The sequence below is a fragment of the Corticium candelabrum genome, chromosome 2 (assembly GCF_963422355.1).
Source record: "Corticium candelabrum chromosome 2, ooCorCand1.1, whole genome shotgun sequence".
In the NCBI taxonomy this organism is placed as follows: Eukaryota; Metazoa; Porifera; class Homoscleromorpha; order Homosclerophorida; family Plakinidae; genus Corticium; species Corticium candelabrum.
The window spans coordinates 504,701-522,200 of record NC_085086.1 but is presented as its reverse complement, the minus strand read 5'-3'; the positions used below and the strand labels follow the sequence as shown (position 1 = coordinate 522,200).

Sequence of the window (17,500 nt, the reverse complement as noted above, 5' to 3'; positions counted from 1 at the left end):
GTCTGCCCGTCCGTTCGCCTGCTTGCCGGCAAACCAGGCTGTCTGTCTGTCTGTCTTTCACATATTTTTATAAATAAAGTTCGATAATAAGCAAGGACTAAGACACTGTCCAACTGCTAAATAGAACAAGCAAACAAAGTTAAGTTATCAAGTTAGGGACATACGCGTCCCTGCATGTTCAAAAACTTGCTTATAAGACAGAGACATTGATTGCGAATGGCTCTACCAAGCTGAAAGTCTTCTGCAGGAACACGCTTGCACCGTTTCTCTAAAGCTGGATGGTCATTCTCTTTCTCCAGTTGTTTTCATAGTTTTGACGATTGATCAAGGTAGACTTCAGTCTGCTTTCCCCAACAACTGCACTGCTTTACAACCAGTGGGTCTACTTGAACTGACTTACACCTATTTGGTATGTCTCTTTGGCATAATGTGCCTTTTTCTGTTCCTCTTGTCGACAGGCTGCAGCCCCATCAGCAAAATGGAAGAAGTTGGAAATATCTGTCTATCTGCCTGTTTGTCTGTCTTCCTGCCTGGTGTGAAATGCAACACAAGGATAGCACAACTTCTACACAACATGCTGACAGAATCGCCACCCTTGATAAATTAGGAACAATTTGGCATACCATACATGTAAGCAACACAGTATTGGAGAAAGTATAATTTCCAAGGCCAATAGTTTTGAACAATTTCAGTGATACGAACACTAATCAACTCGGTTGCATTAGCAACTCTACATGTGTACTGTAAACATCAACCTATAGCACTGCACTCCACCAGTTACAAAAATCTGACCATAAATATCAAAATAAACATCAAAGGTAACAAAAAACTTGTGTCATTGTTTGCTTCATAAACTATCATGTATTGTCATTCTTCTCTGCATCTTACCTCTTCTGGGTTCATCACTGTCATGTCTTGTATTGTTCGTCTCCAGTCTCCCCCCTTGCCCATAACAAGCTACAACACAGACATCTATCAAAGTCATAGTAATTCGACAATCCATCGATCTCTTGCACCTTCGGCTTGGATGTGTGAGAGGCACTAGATAAGAACACAGGGAAACTATCAACACAAACACGTTGAGAAACTGGCTGTAACTCACAGTTGAGGTGTTACTGAATTTTGAGTTGAAAATGTTGATGTTGATACCGCAGCCATATCCGAGACCTTTGTGACAGGCTTAGCACTCTCAACACTCTATGAAGGACGTGAATACCAATCTGATGCAGAGATATGTAGTAAAAAATGATGATAAGATACTGACCTGACCAGGAAGTGGGATGTGATTAGAAAATAAAGACGAGTTGTTATTTGGTGTGTTTGTCGTGTTTATATCTGATGATTTGCTTTTCACTGTCTCTCCATTCATGGCTGTAGATACTGGTTGTGCTCTTGATCCATTTGCAGACGGCTGACGAACAGAATCCTGGTTTAGTTGACAGACATGAGAAGAAGGAAACCATCCTGTGCTGCCATCGTCCTTGTTTCCCTTCATCCACTCCTCCACCTAGAAAACCGATGAACAACAGAAATAAGTGAGATGATGTAGAATAACCGAGCAATCAGGGGACGCAATAGAGACTAATACACAACCATGAAAACATAAAGAAGGGCAGACATATCAACACCTAAACAAAAAAAAATCAACAAACATGTAAATAAATAAGGAATAAGATAACAGATAAGATAACACGTAAACAAACAACAAATAACAAACAAACAAACTATGAAAAACAAAAACCACCAAAAAGTAAACAAATGATAAAAATAAACAACACAAACAAACACAAACAAACAAATGAATAAAAACAAACAAAAAGGAACAAATAAACAACAAAATTAACACACAAACAAATAAAGAAAAAATAAACAACCAAATAAACTAATGAATAAAATAAACACAAATAAACAAACAACAAACATAAACATATAATAGACAAACAGAGCAATAGATAAATAAACTCAGACATAAACAATCCAAGACATGCAGACCGACAAACAGACCGACATAGAAATGAACACACACACACACACACACACACACACACACACACACACACACACACACACACACACACACACACACACACACACACACACACACACACACACACACACACACACACACACACACACACACACACACACACACACACACACACACACACACACACACACACACACACACACACACACACACACACACACACACACACACACACACACACACACACACACACACACACACACACACACACACACACACACACACACACACACACACACACACACACACACACACACACACACACACACACACACACACACACACACACACACACACACACACACACACACACACACACACACACACACACACACACACACACACACACACACACACACACACACACACACACACACACACACACACACACACACACACACACACACACACACACACACACACACACACACACACACACACACACACACACACACACACACACACACACACACACACACACACACACACACACACACACACACACACACACACACACACACACACACACACACACACACACACACACACACACACACACACACACACACACACACACACACACACACACACACACACACACACACACACACACACACACACACACACACACACACACACACACACACACACACACACACACACACACACACACACACACACACACACACACACACACACACACACACACACACACACACACACACACACACACACACACACACACACACACACACACACACACACACACACACACACACACACACACACACACACACACACACACACACACACACACACACACACACACACACACACACACACACACACACACACACACACACACACACACACACACACACACACACACACACACACACACACACACACACACACACACACACACACACACACACACACACACACACACACACACACACACACACACACACACACACACACACACACACACACACACACACACACACACACACACACACACACACACACACACACACACACACACACACACACACACACACACACACACACACACACACACACACACACACACACACACACACACACACACACACACACACACAAATCCTAAAATCCTAAATGTCAGGAGCTGCTTCTCTAAGGTTATGCCCCCAGCTGTTACGCTGGGCCTTGTGTGCTACTCAGGAAACTCTGGGCCTGTGCTAGCAAACTCGTGGAGCCGAGCCAGGCACTCACAGGAACACCGACTTGTGAAGCAAAGTGTGGTGTGAGCACCCAAAGTCTCACCAGGACTCCAGTGGCTGATGTCACATCAAAGCCGATGGCCGCTTGGGATCCCAGTCAACGACCAGGTACTCTTTTATACTCCTGAGAGGAATGAAGGAAATGTGTGTTAGTTTCTTGCTGAAGGAAATTATGCCATAACCGCCATCACTGTAACTTGAACTTGCAACCCTTCAAGGTCCCGGATGTAAACACTCCGTAAGATGACTCTCTAACCAACTGAGCTATCGCACCAAACACACACACACACACACACACACACACACAAGCTTATACATAAATATTACCTTGTCAACAACAACAACCTCCTCCCCTTGCTCTAGTGATATTTCACTGTCTTTCGTCTTCCTAAACGCCATCATGACCCTCACTACCATTAAACCTTTCTGTGCCAATCGATGGGCTCTCTTCCTCTTCTTCATTTTCCGCTTCATTTTCACCTCACGCTAAACAAACAAACATGCAACTGAGAGAAGAACACTAAATGACACCGTAATGCCACTAGTATTACTCGTTTATCAACAGTCAGTCCTGTGTACACATCATCAGACATTTCTCCATCACTTGTGGCTGGTTCAATAACTACAGCAGCTCCATTGGTATCTCGCATGTCAACAGAACGTCTCAGTGAGCCCTACAAACAGATATAAATAAACCATTGTATTGATACCGATATAAAGCATGTCTTAATTGATTGCCATTCGCATTAGACAAATCAATCTTTACATACAATGATTTTCTTATAGAAACGTATATCTCAGTACATTATCCTTTTGCAATAGGGATATGCAAATCTAAATAGGCCAGATGCACCTCTCAATACATTAACTTATTGAAAAGTAAATCTCATTCTTTAGATTGGCAAACCTGTCTGCTACGTGGCAAAGTGCTTGGACTTCGTATTTTCAAATCAGTTCCATCTTCATCTTTGCCCTGCTTCTCAGGCTAACCAAAGCAACAACTACATAACACTTCAATTTCACTTCACGACAATTCAAAGACTAACCTTCGATGATCCAAGAAGAGCATCTATCCATCTCTTCACTTTCTCTCTCCACGTGAGATCCTGACATAAACAATAAGAAAGACTAAATCAGAAACACAAACTCTGATAAAGATGCACGTGACTCCGAATTGAAAACAAAACATTGTAAACAAACAAAGTAATTAACCAATTTACATCTGTATCAATCTTCCTGGTGTCTCTGTTTCCATACTTCTGGAAAGCTTCGATAGCAATGGCAACAAATAAGCTACAAAGGATAAAGTATTCACACTATCACCAGCCACAATATAGACATGTAACTCTTCCGTACTTCATCACACTTAGGTTGATAAAGATAAAGCTGACAACAAAATAGAGAGCAGCAGCATCTCCGGCTGACAACATTGTCTACCATAAAGTTTATATAAAAATCAACCAATACTGGTGTGTGTGTGTGTGTGTGTGTGTGTGTCAACCAATACTGGTGTGTGTGTGTGTGTGTGTGTGTGTGTGTTGTGTGCTGTGTTTGTGCTGTGTGTGTGTGTGTGTGTGTGTGTGTGTGTGTGTGTGTGTGTGTGTGTGTGTGTGTGTGTGTGTGTGCTGTGTGTGTGCTGTGCTGTGCTGTGCTGTGCTGTGTGTGTGTGTGTGTGTGTGTTTGTGTGTGTGTGTGTGTGTGTGTGTGTGTGTGTGTGTGTGTGTGTGTGTGTGTGTGTGTGTGTGTGTGTGTGTGTCATTAGTAGGTGTACATTTCAATTATATTCAAAAACACCATAACTCACAGCATTCATAAGTTCATGCCAGTTGCTGGATGTTGTGAGTTGAAATACCATCAAAAGAGAACATCTACACACACCACAAATCCAAACAATTTGGAAAATCCCAATGACCACTTACATTACAAAACGTATCGTTATCAATATAAGCTTGCTAACTAATAATAGATTCAATAGCTAGAGCTGCAACACATTAAATAAAAAAATTACCGAAAGTCAATGAATCCAAGCTTGCATTGGTAGTTGTAGTGAACATACTCATTTACCACAGTCTCATGAGGGTCAACGTTATGAAATGCTTCCATTCCAATAACACCAAACATAAATCTGAGAAATAAAAGAGTACGAGTCAGCACACACCCAAACACACAGACACAGACACAGACACACACACAGACACACACACAGACACAGACACAGACACAGACACACACACACACACACACACACACACACACACACACACACACACACACACACACACACACACACACACACACAATGACATACACACTATGACACACACACACACACACACACACACACACACACACACACACACACACACACACACACACACACACACACACACACACACACACACACACACACACACACAAATGGCAAAAATGGCAAAATGGATAAGGGGTTACTGCGCACTAAGTAGGAGCTATGGGCCGTGCTAAGCAATCTCCTGGAACCTGGCCAGGTGCTCGCAAGGCTTGAAGGGCACCAATTGCGACGCCAACTGTGGTGTGGGCATCCGGAGTACCACCCAGACCCCAGTTGCTGATGGACTTTGCACAGTTGGAGGACTTTGCCACCCCAGTCAAAGACCAGGTACTCATCTATACTCCCGAGTTGAGAGAGGCATATGTGTGCAAGGTTCTTGCCCAAGGAAATTATGCCATAGCTCGCCATCACTGTGACTTAATCTTGCAACCCTGCAAGGTCCCAGATGTCTCCATTCTCCAAGCACACTGTAACCAATTGGGCCACAGCACACACACACACACACACACACACACACACACACACACACACACACACACACACACACAGACACACACAGACACACACACAGACACACACACAGACACACACACACAGACACAGACACAGACACACACACACACACACACACATACACACACACACACACACACACACACACACACACACACACACACACACACACACACACACACACCAGGGTGTCACTAAGATTTTTGTAAGGCATGGCTGAAATTGTCAACACTGCCCACTGTGTGTATTTTTGGCCCCACCCATTCCAATTTTCATGGACTCCAAAGGAAGTTTCTCTCTCTGTCTTACCTCACTTTGCTTGACCACATGATAGCTACATATTACAGCCCTTGAGAAAATTTCCAGACCTCAAGAAGTTGAGAATCTACCGATATAGGATTATAGGAAGTCCAGATATCCACAGACCTTGTTCTTACCATCAGATAATGACCTAAATAGTAAGCGGTGCCTGACAACCACTGCATAAATGTACTATACCATACGGCAGTCTTTGCCCTAATTAGTCTTATCTTCAAACCAAGCATCCCAGGAACTACTTGCTGGCCGCAGACAACTTCCCACTTTTCAAAATACAAATACAAGTTCATTGTCTTCACGGCTAATCACTCATACAGCACAAAGCATGGAGCCTCTACCAAGTGGAAGCCAAGGCATGGGTAGAGTGCTGTGCCTTTTGTATTCTGGGGACAGCTCTGCACGCACGCGCGCGCGCGCACACACACACACACACACACACACACACACACACACACCACATACACACACAGACAGACAGACAGACACAGACAGACAGACAGACAGACAGACAGACAGACAGACAGACAGACAGACAGACAGACAGACAGACACACACACACACACACACACACACACACACACACACACACGTCAGCACATGTTAATGCAAGTGTAAGCAACAAAACTGCAAAACAACAAACTTCTTGTAGTTATTTCTAAGCATTTCATATCTGGTTTGTGATTTTTACGTCGTGGGTTCGTTCAGTTGAAATAGTTCATGCAATGTCAAACCGTCATACAAATCAACTGACATGTACACAACAGTACGACAGAATTCTGTAAATGCTGACTCACAATACGATGAGGTAGAGAATGACAAGATCCCACATAACAGGAACGAAACTTGTCAACACTTTTGAAACCGACCGTTTCCACTGCAAACGAGACAAATACAACACCTGGTATAAATTTGCCAAACTAATGCAGAATCGATAAACAATGAAGCAACATCCTAACATAAACAAACATGCAATCGATAATACCCACATAACTTCATGCTAGATTATGATTGGGCCAAGTTCAGTAGCAGCGTGTGGTTTTCTGCAGACATAGAACATAGCCTATCCTCAGCTGGCTCAAGTGTCCAGCCGGTCATCTCCCCCCTCGTGGCGGAGAAAGACCGGCTGGAGACATTCGCCACTCAAACAAACTGCCGACTCTCTATCCTCCAATCAGAGTGCCGTTCAATGTTAGTGCATCCTCGATAGGGATCCACGTCTCTATTGGCTCTTTGCTAATGTAATTTCGTTCTGCCACAAGTGCGTGTAGTCTCGACACGTGCCATCCAAGTCTACAAACAACAGGTCGACTCTTTCCAGCTCTTCTCGTTGTCTGTTTCTCGTTCTAAGATCGCTTGACTCAAAGTTTACCACAGAAGCCAACCAAAGGTCGACCGCAATGTACGCAAATCATAGCTCTGCACGTCGCCCTGCGTTGAGTGCAAATACCACGCTTTGTAGATCGTCTACTCGTTCAATGCATGCAACGTATGACACCCTAAGCTACTAGAAGTTGTTTTGCATGCGCTGCCTATTCCTCCAAGGAAGACAAAGGAGAAGATGACATGCAGGTGTAGCTGACACGCTAACGAAATGTGATATCAGACGGTAAAAGGAATTGACTACTCAGTTACAAAGCTATTAGAGAGCCAATAGCGACGAGCATTGCTATCAGCAGGTATCGTGAATACATGTGCATGCACAAAAACTAGCCAAACATGTAAAATCCTGATTGGAGGATAGAGAGGCAGCGGTTTCCTTTGAGTGGCGAATGTCTCCAGCCGGTCTTTCTCCACCGGGGGGGGGGGGGGAGGGGGGAAGTGACCAGCTGGACACTCGAGCCTAATCCTCAACAGCATGCTTCTCAAATCTGAAGCTTGCCGCTTTTGACATGCAGTAATTATTCACAAAATTTCCATTTTTGTTTATTCTGATAAGGTGTGCCACTCAGCTGAACAGTCAATATTGTGAACAAAGTTTAGCCTCCATAACCTAAACCGCATTCCCACCTAGTTACCAGCAGTCATCCTCTCCCCTCGTTGACATTCAGACAGCAGGGGGCCTGCTGAGGATGTTATTGTGTTGCTACTTCACACATAAATGGTGAGTAGCACAGGGAGAGTTAAGTGGTCGTTTACAGTATTCAGGTGACTGGCTAATTACTGATGGGAACAATGTGGTATTCCACAGCTTGTCATGACTTGTTTTCGGTAAGAGATAGACAAAGATAGTTTGGTTTTCCATACAAATGTTTGATCAAACTGGTAAGCATTTTGACAAAGGAAGATCATGTCGTTCTCATTCTATCCGACTATAAGAGGGTGGGGCTGCCTATGACCGGTTAGAATGAAGACGACAGGATCTGTTCTGCTCTGGTGGCACTTCTTAAAACGCTTACCCAGCTTGGTAAAAGGTGACCTTCTTACGAAGAACTGGACCAGAAACAACATGAAAAGCTCTGGAATTAGGCAAGGTCACCTGACTACTATAAATGACCACTTCTTCTCACCACACTATTCACCGTTTATCAATGGAGTGGCAACACAAAAACAAGAAAGACACTGTGCCAGACCCTCTCCTACCGTCCTGATGTCCAAAGTAGAAGGGGCTGGCTACGCGAGACTAATCCAATCCCCACCCATCAAGCCATACCCGACAACAAACAAGCAAACAGAAGTCAGACTCGTAAGTATGGAAGAACTAGCAAGCGCATGTACAAACAAACCGTAAACAAGTGAACAGTTAACATAGTCACATTGCAAATGAATGAACCTCTGGTGGATTGAGTGCAAGTCTGCCCATAACACAGATTCCTGAAGCCACTGTAAGCACTCTCTCTGTCTCCATATCTGACACTGGATACGCCAATGCGTTACACATCAATGCCACAAACACCTGCACAAAATGTCACGTAAATCACTGTCTTATCCCCTCGTTTTACATTAGGTTGTGTGTTACCAGTGAACTATCAATCAGTTCAAAATAGTCGTGGATGATGGCCGTTGTCCATGTCAGACTCCGTAGCAAGATTTCGACACAAAAGAGGCTCACAATCACAGTTTTCAATGCTAAAAATAGATATAAATTTACAAATGATGTTGCACTGTTTGACTGCATGACTTCATATGAAAGTGGCTGTCTCAATTGTCATGTCATCTACCCATGCACAACGATGGTCTGCTTGTCTGTCCACTTGTTCATTCGCCTATCTGACTCAGTTCTTAATGATCTGTCTTTGCCTGTTTGTCTGTCTGTCCAATTGTTTGTCTGTTTGTCCTAGTTCTCTATTGAATACATATCAAAACTAGCACAACATCAGCAACACTAAAACATAGCTCAAAGTCTGTCTGTCTACTTTGATTATGTATGCAATAGGGAACTAGGACAAACAGAGAAACAATGGGACAGACAGACAGATTAACAGACAAACAGACAAACAATTGGACAGACAGACAGATTAACAGACAAACAGACATAGGTCTGTCTGTCTGACTATCTGTCTGTCTGTCTGTCTGTCTGCCTGCCTGCCTGTCAGTCTGTATGTCAGTCTGTCTGTCTGTGTGCTTGTCTGTTTACCCAACTTGCACCAGCCTATCTAACTTCCCTGTCATCTGACCATCTGCCAATGCTCCTTCTCATCTTGTCTACTTGCTGCTCAGTCTGTACTGAAACCTGCCTTCATTGCAATCATTCATCTGTCTACCATTTTGCCCATAAAATTACTAAATTCTAATTTTATGTACACTAAAATGTCAGCTGCATTAAAGTCAGGTGATTACCTTGTATTGTCTTATCTGCATTATCTGACATGCCTTTCCACTTCATACAAAACAAGATGGCATGTGTAGCTATCAACAGCACTGTTACTCGATGGAAACGAGGTGAACTGACAAGACGACTGGCCAACAATATTAAAGAATCAAGAGCTGCAGGCTGCAAATGACAAATAGAAACAATGACTCGTGTGTTTGTGTGTGTTGTGTGTGTGTGTGTGTGTGTGTGTGTGTGTGTGTGTGTGTGTGTGTGTGTGTGTGTGTGTGTGTGTGTGTGTGTGTGTGTCATCTGCAAGAACAAAGATCTGCTGTGTAAAGCCACTACCTAACCATCAAACATTCGACTTCATTTCCACATAGAATCAATGAGTAGAAACAGCGTAGTTTCAATTACAAATTTGGTCGATAGTGATCGATCATACAAAGCTTACACTCTGACAACACCGTCATACTCATATGCAGCTAGTCTACAGCACAGCTTGCTGTAATTGTCAACACAGTGCAACTGAATTGAGGCAAGTGAGCACGATCTAGCTGGCTAGTAAACTACATTCATGGCACAACAGCTTATCATGGCTGAATTGGCCCAAATTCACGTAACGAGTGTACACCAAATAGACACACAGCACAAATAAGCTGGCCTGCATGATTACAAATGTTGTGCACGTAAAACCTAATTATTGAAGTGACTCTGCCTTTTGCCACCCTCACGAGTTAATCTTTGCCACTATTTCTTATGAGATCAGTGTATGATCACAGTTCAGATTTAGAATGGAAAATTCAATGCTTAGTCAGACTGACACAAGGTCAAGCTTATGATGCAATTATAGGCACAGTCCTAGAATGGATGGAAGAACACAATAATGTGACCTTGAAGCGTTTGCTATTGGTAAAGAAATAGAGAGATCTTGCCACCACTAAGAGAAGGCAGTCTCAAACACAAACTAAAGTCGACTGGTTTTTACATCTACTGTACCCTAGTTTAATATTTAGTATATACAGTGTAAAGTACCTATACATTACACTACAGTGTAGTACAAGTGTGTACTGTACATGCACGCTGTATGTAGAACTGGGGTACCGTACTAGACCTTTACATTACAATCGTCTGGGATTCCAAAGTGTAAGGACACTATCTAGCATGTGTGATTATCGTATAGTTAGTGTAGAGCACATACAAATAGGTATCTTCCACAGTGTTCAAACTTTGCCTCCATAACCTACAAAATTGATGCAATTTTGTATTACATGAAGACAAAGTAGCAACAACAAGAACGACTAACGTCTCGAAGTTGAGTCGTCCATTGATACGAATCAATAAATCCATCTTCCTCTGTGTCAATCAGTTGAATGAGTTGACGGTTCTCCTCATCTGTGTGCTATAAACACGTAAACAGAACGTCCCACAAGTTGACAGTTTAGAGGTCAATTAAATATCATACATTTGGCTTTAGTATTCTGAATAACGACAAGAACTTGGGATCTTCAACTGGAAGGTCACCTGCAATGAATTAGATCGGTAACTACAACCTAATAGTACGAAACTGTTTTCTAGTTAACGAAGCCTTCTATCTAGATGCCACTCATCCAAACAAGCCAGTACATAGACATGTCATCGCCCACTAAGTGGTCATCAAGGGAACACGTGATCTATGGTGTAAAATTAATAGAAACGTGTTACCATTTGCAAGTGGATCAAGTAAATTCCAAGCTTTTGCCAGCTCTTCCCGCTCTCTATACCTCTCTTCCTTGACCGTAATCTTAAAATACAACCTAAACAGGCATATACTTGTCACCATATGCCATCAGCTAGAAGTTTCAAAAGTAAACACACACACACACACACACACACACACACACACACACACACACACACACGCACACACACACACACACACACACACACACACACACACACACACACACACACACAGACACAGACACAGACAGACACACACACAGCAAATGCACAATCAGCGAGAAATTACCAAAAATGTCAGAACAACGACAAACAGAAAAATGGTTTGCAATCCCAACCCTACTATATGCCCAGTACATCGACACAACAACCTTACAAGTTAGTGTTCAATTATGAAGTCTACTTTAACTCAAACAAACAAACTTTTAGAGACAGGCAATGAGACGAATAGACTGGATAGATAAACATAAGAGTTCTCCCACAACTTCTTGCCAGGAATTTTGAAATCGAAATAAAGAGCACTCACTCTGTACATTCAGTGGCCATGCCCACCAACTTCTGCAAACCAAAACTGATGAAACAAAACAGTCCATAGGTAACTGCTATGACACTGTACACTCTAACAGTGTGTACATGTAGTGAGTGCTCTTGCATGATGTAATGCAAGGTTCATTGGGTATTTTGCTTTGAACTTAGTAAACCACTGGGACTACATGATATGTGAGTTTCAATAATCATGTCCAGTTGTTCTAAGCCGTTCCTTCGGAAGCAAACATAGACTAGAATGAAGGGCACTGGCTTAGGAAAGAAAAGCATTGTGCCTTCCAAATATGTCGAGGAAGAACACTGGCAAACACAAAAGCAAACAAACAGATAGACAGACAGACAGACAGACAAATTCTTTATTCTCATAGACTCTACTTGTACATATGCTAGGAATTTGTAAAAGCAAACCTGTCTTTGCAAACAACAAAGTCATATATTAACTATTGGACTTAGCCTTGAATGTCAAAGACAAATAAATGATTAACAGACAGGCAGTCAGACAGACAGACAACTAGACAACCAGACAGACAGACAACTAGACAACCAGGCAGACAGGCAGGCAGCCAGACCGGCAGGCAGGCAGGCAGCCAGACCGGCAGGCAGGCAGGCAGGCAGGCACAGGCAGGCAGGCAGGCAGGCAGGCAGGCAGACAGACAGACAGACAGACAGACAGACCGACAAGCAAGCAGTTCCACAGACAGATACACAAACAGACAGAGAAACAGAGAAACAAACTTACAATTAATTAAACAGACAGACAGATAAATAGGTGCTGGCAAACCGGGGTACACGCAAGTACAAAGATACAGGCAAACCAACTGGCAAGCAAAACACCACACAAACAGACCAAAGTGACCTGCATTGCCTGCAAACAACATAGCACGCAAACAAACAGACAAACACAACCTAAAGCCATAAAATACTATTTCCAATCGAGTGATAGTTTCTGATAAGTGCAACTATAAAGAATGTGATAACATTCATTCCTACCAATATGCCTCAACGATGATAGCCAAGAGAATTGCCGTGAGAATAAAAACTCCAATGTAAATGAAAGCTCCAAAGAAGAACCAGCTTCTCGCTCGTCTCAAGTAGGTTGGAAAAATAAGACTCTACAAGAGAGAAGAATGATGACCAGCAATAACAAGACTAAACATTAGCATGTAGCCAAAGACACAAGAAGTCTACTAACCAGTTAAAGAATAAAGAGGAGCTGCTGTGTAAGACGCAATAAGAGATACCAACAGAAAGGAAAACAGCCAATAAACAAACAGACAAACAAACAAACCAAAAACATAGAAATACATAAATGCAGACAAACCAAGTAAGTGACAATACAAAAAATGAAGACAAACAGACAAGCAACTGAAGAAAGAACAGACAAATAAATCAACTGCCAGCAAACATATACAACACAAAGTCTCAATAAAGCACAACGCAATAACAAACATGTTTCTGACCGGATAGTTTTCTGTTGTTATCAAGACAAAGAGTCGAAGAGCGGCAATACCAACGTTGTCAAATGCTCTATAAAGATGAAGTATATGCAGACAGATAATCGGACATGCAAATACAAATAACCACACACACACACACACACACACACACACACACACACACACACACACACACACACACACACTGGACACACACACACACACACACACACACACACACACACACACACACACTGGACACACACACACACACACACACACACACACACACACACACACACACACACACACACACACACACACACATTACCCTTTGTATACTTGGCCAGACAATGTTTGATTGCTTGTCTTGTTACAACTAGGACAATTTACAAACAATTCAATCAGCACGTCTGCTTCACAATACACTAGAAGATGCATCAATCTCTCCATACACTAAATTAATAACTCTATTGTATCAGAGGAATGCATCTCACAATACATCAGACTATTGTATTGGAGGGATGCATCTCACAATTCATAGACTATTGTATTGAAGGGATGCATCTCACAATACATCAGACTATTGTATTGGAAGGATGCATCTCACAATACATTAGACTATTGTATTGGAGGGATGTATCTCACAATACATAGACTATTGTATTGGAGGGATGCATCTCACAATACATCAGACTATTGTATTGGAGGGATGCATCTCACAATACACTAGACTATTGTATTGGAGGGATGCATCTCACAATACACTAGACTATTGTATTGGAGGGATGCATCTCACAATACACTAGACTATTGTATTGGAGAGATGCATCTCACAATACACTAGACTATTGTATTGAAGGGATGCATCTCACAATACACTAGACCTAGTGTTGAAGAAATGTCCATCACTCCTCCCAGCATTAGTGGATTTATACAATTGTTGCTGGTTATCCTGTTCTGTGCCATCTTTGTGGAAAACTGGTGTCATTCGACTGATTCCCAAGTCTGGTGCTGCAGCTGATCCCACTACTCCTTCAAACTTTAGGCCAATTGCTTTGACCCCTTGTATTGGAAAGATCTACACTTCAATCCTGAAAGACAGATGGTGCGACTTCCTGCTGAGTAATGGTTTTCTGGATACATCAGTTCAAAAAGCCTTTTTGCCTGGTGTGTGTGGAACAGATGAACATCATTTTAAATTGTGGTCTCTCATGGAAGATGCTAGAAGGAATCGTCGCTGTCTGTCTGTTTGCTGGTTGGACTTTGCAAATGCGTACGGATCCGTGCCTCACTGGTTGGTTCGAGAAAGCTTTGTTCTTCATCATGCGCCACTCCACTTACAGAAAGTGGTTATGAATCTCTATTCATCACTTCAGCTGCTGGTATCTACATCAGAATGGTCCACCCCTTCTATTCCATGTCACAAAGGGGTATTCCAAGGCGACCCTTTCTCGGTGATAGTTTTTAATACAGTGATAAATACTCTAGTTCTTCAATTACAAAAGTCTGCCCCATCGATTGGTTACAAGTTACAAAACACAGAGCATATTGTTAACACTCTTCTCTTTGCTGACGACTTAACTCTTCTCGCCAGAAATTCCAAGAACCTACAAACCCTCTGCGACATCGTGTCCAAGTGGTGTTGTTGGTCACAACTGTCCATCAAGCCTTCAAAATGTTCATCGCTCAGTTTATCGTTCAAGCCGTCTTACCATGCCCGTGACCCTGCCGTTTCTGTTTCTGGTTCTTCAATTCCATTTCTTGGTGAGGACACCTTCAAGTTTTTGGGAATGCCAGTAAATGGGAAGTTGAGCACTGTGTCTTTCAAGGAATCACTAAAGGCTAAAGTTCGTCAACTAATGGAAAAAGTTGATTCTTGTCTGCTTAGCTGTTGCCGAAAACTCAAACTTTACAGTCAAGGAGTGTTTCCTAGGCTCGCTTGGTCACTGTCTTTAGTACCACTGGCTCCCAGTTGGGTTAGAACAGACGTGGACAGCATAGTGACTTACTTCTTGAAGAAATGGACGAAACTACCCAGATCCGCATGCACTGTTCGTTTATATTTGGAAAAGTCCAAAGGTGGTCTTGGCCTTCCTTGTCTTTCGCACTGCTCCTCAAAATTTCAGGCATCTAAATCTGCTCGTTTTTTGACCTCATCTGATAACACAATCCGGTACCTGGCAACAAAAGCTGCTGTGAATGGGTTTCACCCTGAGAGATTTTCTTCAGTTAGAGAAGGACTTGTTTCTTTATCAGACTCACCTGGACTGTCAGGCTCGTCGCTTGGTGAAAAGACCAAAAACAGACTTGACAAGAACTTTCAGCAGCATCTTCTGGAGACACTGCAGAGCCGCAAAGTGCAAGGAGCGACAAGCCGGATTGACAATTCTGCGCCAGATTTATGGTCAAAAGTTGTTTACAGTTTAACATCAGAACATTTCTCTTTCATTCTAAATGCTGTCTCGGAGTCATTACCAACGAATGCCAATCTTCTGCTGTGGAAGAAGAGAACAAATGATGGATGTCCACTCTGCCATAAACGACAGACTCTTCTACACGTTCTAAATAATTGTTCTGTTCTCCTTAAGAGAGGCTGTTATAATACCCGGCACGACGCTGTTCTCAAGATAATCTACGACACCATCTCTCAGAATACGTCCACCAGTAATTACAACGTTTTCGCTGATCTTGCCTGCAGCACTGTTCCATTTCCAACAGACACCGTTGTGACCGCCAAAAGACCTGACGTCATTCTATGGAACGACGTGGTACAGAGAATTTACCTAGTAGAACTTACTGTCTGTCATGAGTCCAACTTCGATGCAGCTGACGAAAGAAAAACTGCAAGATATTACGACCTAGTGCAGTCTCTGTCAGAAAAGAGATATCTCGTAAAGCAATTTAACCTTCTCGTTGGATCGAGAGGTTTTATTCATAATGCCAATTTGAATTCTTTGTGCACGGAACTACGTATACCAGCTAGGACAAAGGAGAACATGTGTCTTCAGATTATCAAGACTGTCATGGAAGAGTCATTTAAAATCTGGATCAAGAGGAACAGTTCATAGCCTTGTTACTGTGTTTAATTAATGGTTAACTTAGTCTTCTCTTTTACTTTAGTCTTGCTGTGCTAGCCAACTTCGTTGTAGCTAGTCTAGAGCTCTTAGCTGCTGTCCCATATGTCGCCACGGGATTGTTAACCGTGTTGGACAGGGGTTGCTAGCTGCTCCCCATTTGTTTATTTATTTCAATAAATGGGTTTGACCTTGTATTGGAGGGATGCATCTCACAATACACTAAACTATTGTATTGGTGGGATGCATCTCACAATACAATCTATCTCTATAATACAGTTGAGCTCATGTATTGCAACAAACAAGACGTAATCAACCATATGCAGCCAACACATGCAGTAAAATGCCTCACTCCAATATGTCTGAGGTGACTTGGTCACACTGATAGTCGTCCATAAAAACGTGAACTCCAACAGCAGCAAACATTATTATAAATAATCCAATAGCCACAAACACTTTTCCCAACTTCAAAACAATTGATTTCAATACCTAAAACATTAAAACGTAAGTAAGAGA

The 17,500-nt window shown here is 42.4% G+C and overlaps 1 protein-coding gene across 2 annotated transcripts in view; it reads right to left on the bottom strand.

Annotated features, from left to right (window-relative positions):
* LOC134176161 (two pore calcium channel protein 1-like) overlaps positions 1 to 17,500 on the bottom strand; it is a 30,012-nt gene that overhangs the window by 3,196 nt on the left and 9,316 nt on the right. For both annotated transcript variants that reach the window (XM_062642844.1, XM_062642845.1), the window contains exons 8-31: positions 17,337 to 17,473; positions 14,239 to 14,286; positions 13,932 to 13,998; positions 13,462 to 13,583; positions 11,908 to 11,999; positions 11,669 to 11,727; positions 11,510 to 11,605; positions 11,405 to 11,446; positions 10,233 to 10,386; positions 9,412 to 9,521; positions 9,226 to 9,348; positions 7,250 to 7,329; positions 5,321 to 5,437; positions 5,117 to 5,180; positions 4,669 to 4,745; positions 4,533 to 4,605; positions 4,359 to 4,418; positions 4,220 to 4,297; positions 3,864 to 3,986; positions 3,640 to 3,798; positions 1,265 to 1,507; positions 1,103 to 1,197; positions 1,017 to 1,041; positions 889 to 957 (exon numbers count right to left, since the gene is read on the bottom strand). In XM_062642844.1, coding sequence (XP_062498828.1) covers positions 889 to 957; positions 1,017 to 1,041; positions 1,103 to 1,197; positions 1,265 to 1,507; positions 3,640 to 3,798; positions 3,864 to 3,986; positions 4,220 to 4,297; positions 4,359 to 4,418; positions 4,533 to 4,605; positions 4,669 to 4,745; positions 5,117 to 5,180; positions 5,321 to 5,437; positions 7,250 to 7,329; positions 9,226 to 9,348; positions 9,412 to 9,521; positions 10,233 to 10,386; positions 11,405 to 11,446; positions 11,510 to 11,605; positions 11,669 to 11,727; positions 11,908 to 11,999; positions 13,462 to 13,583; positions 13,932 to 13,998; positions 14,239 to 14,286; positions 17,337 to 17,473 — 2,313 coding nt within the window. The remainder of the gene's footprint in view (positions 1 to 888; positions 958 to 1,016; positions 1,042 to 1,102; positions 1,198 to 1,264; positions 1,508 to 3,639; positions 3,799 to 3,863; positions 3,987 to 4,219; positions 4,298 to 4,358; positions 4,419 to 4,532; positions 4,606 to 4,668; positions 4,746 to 5,116; positions 5,181 to 5,320; positions 5,438 to 7,249; positions 7,330 to 9,225; positions 9,349 to 9,411; positions 9,522 to 10,232; positions 10,387 to 11,404; positions 11,447 to 11,509; positions 11,606 to 11,668; positions 11,728 to 11,907; positions 12,000 to 13,461; positions 13,584 to 13,931; positions 13,999 to 14,238; positions 14,287 to 17,336; positions 17,474 to 17,500) is intronic.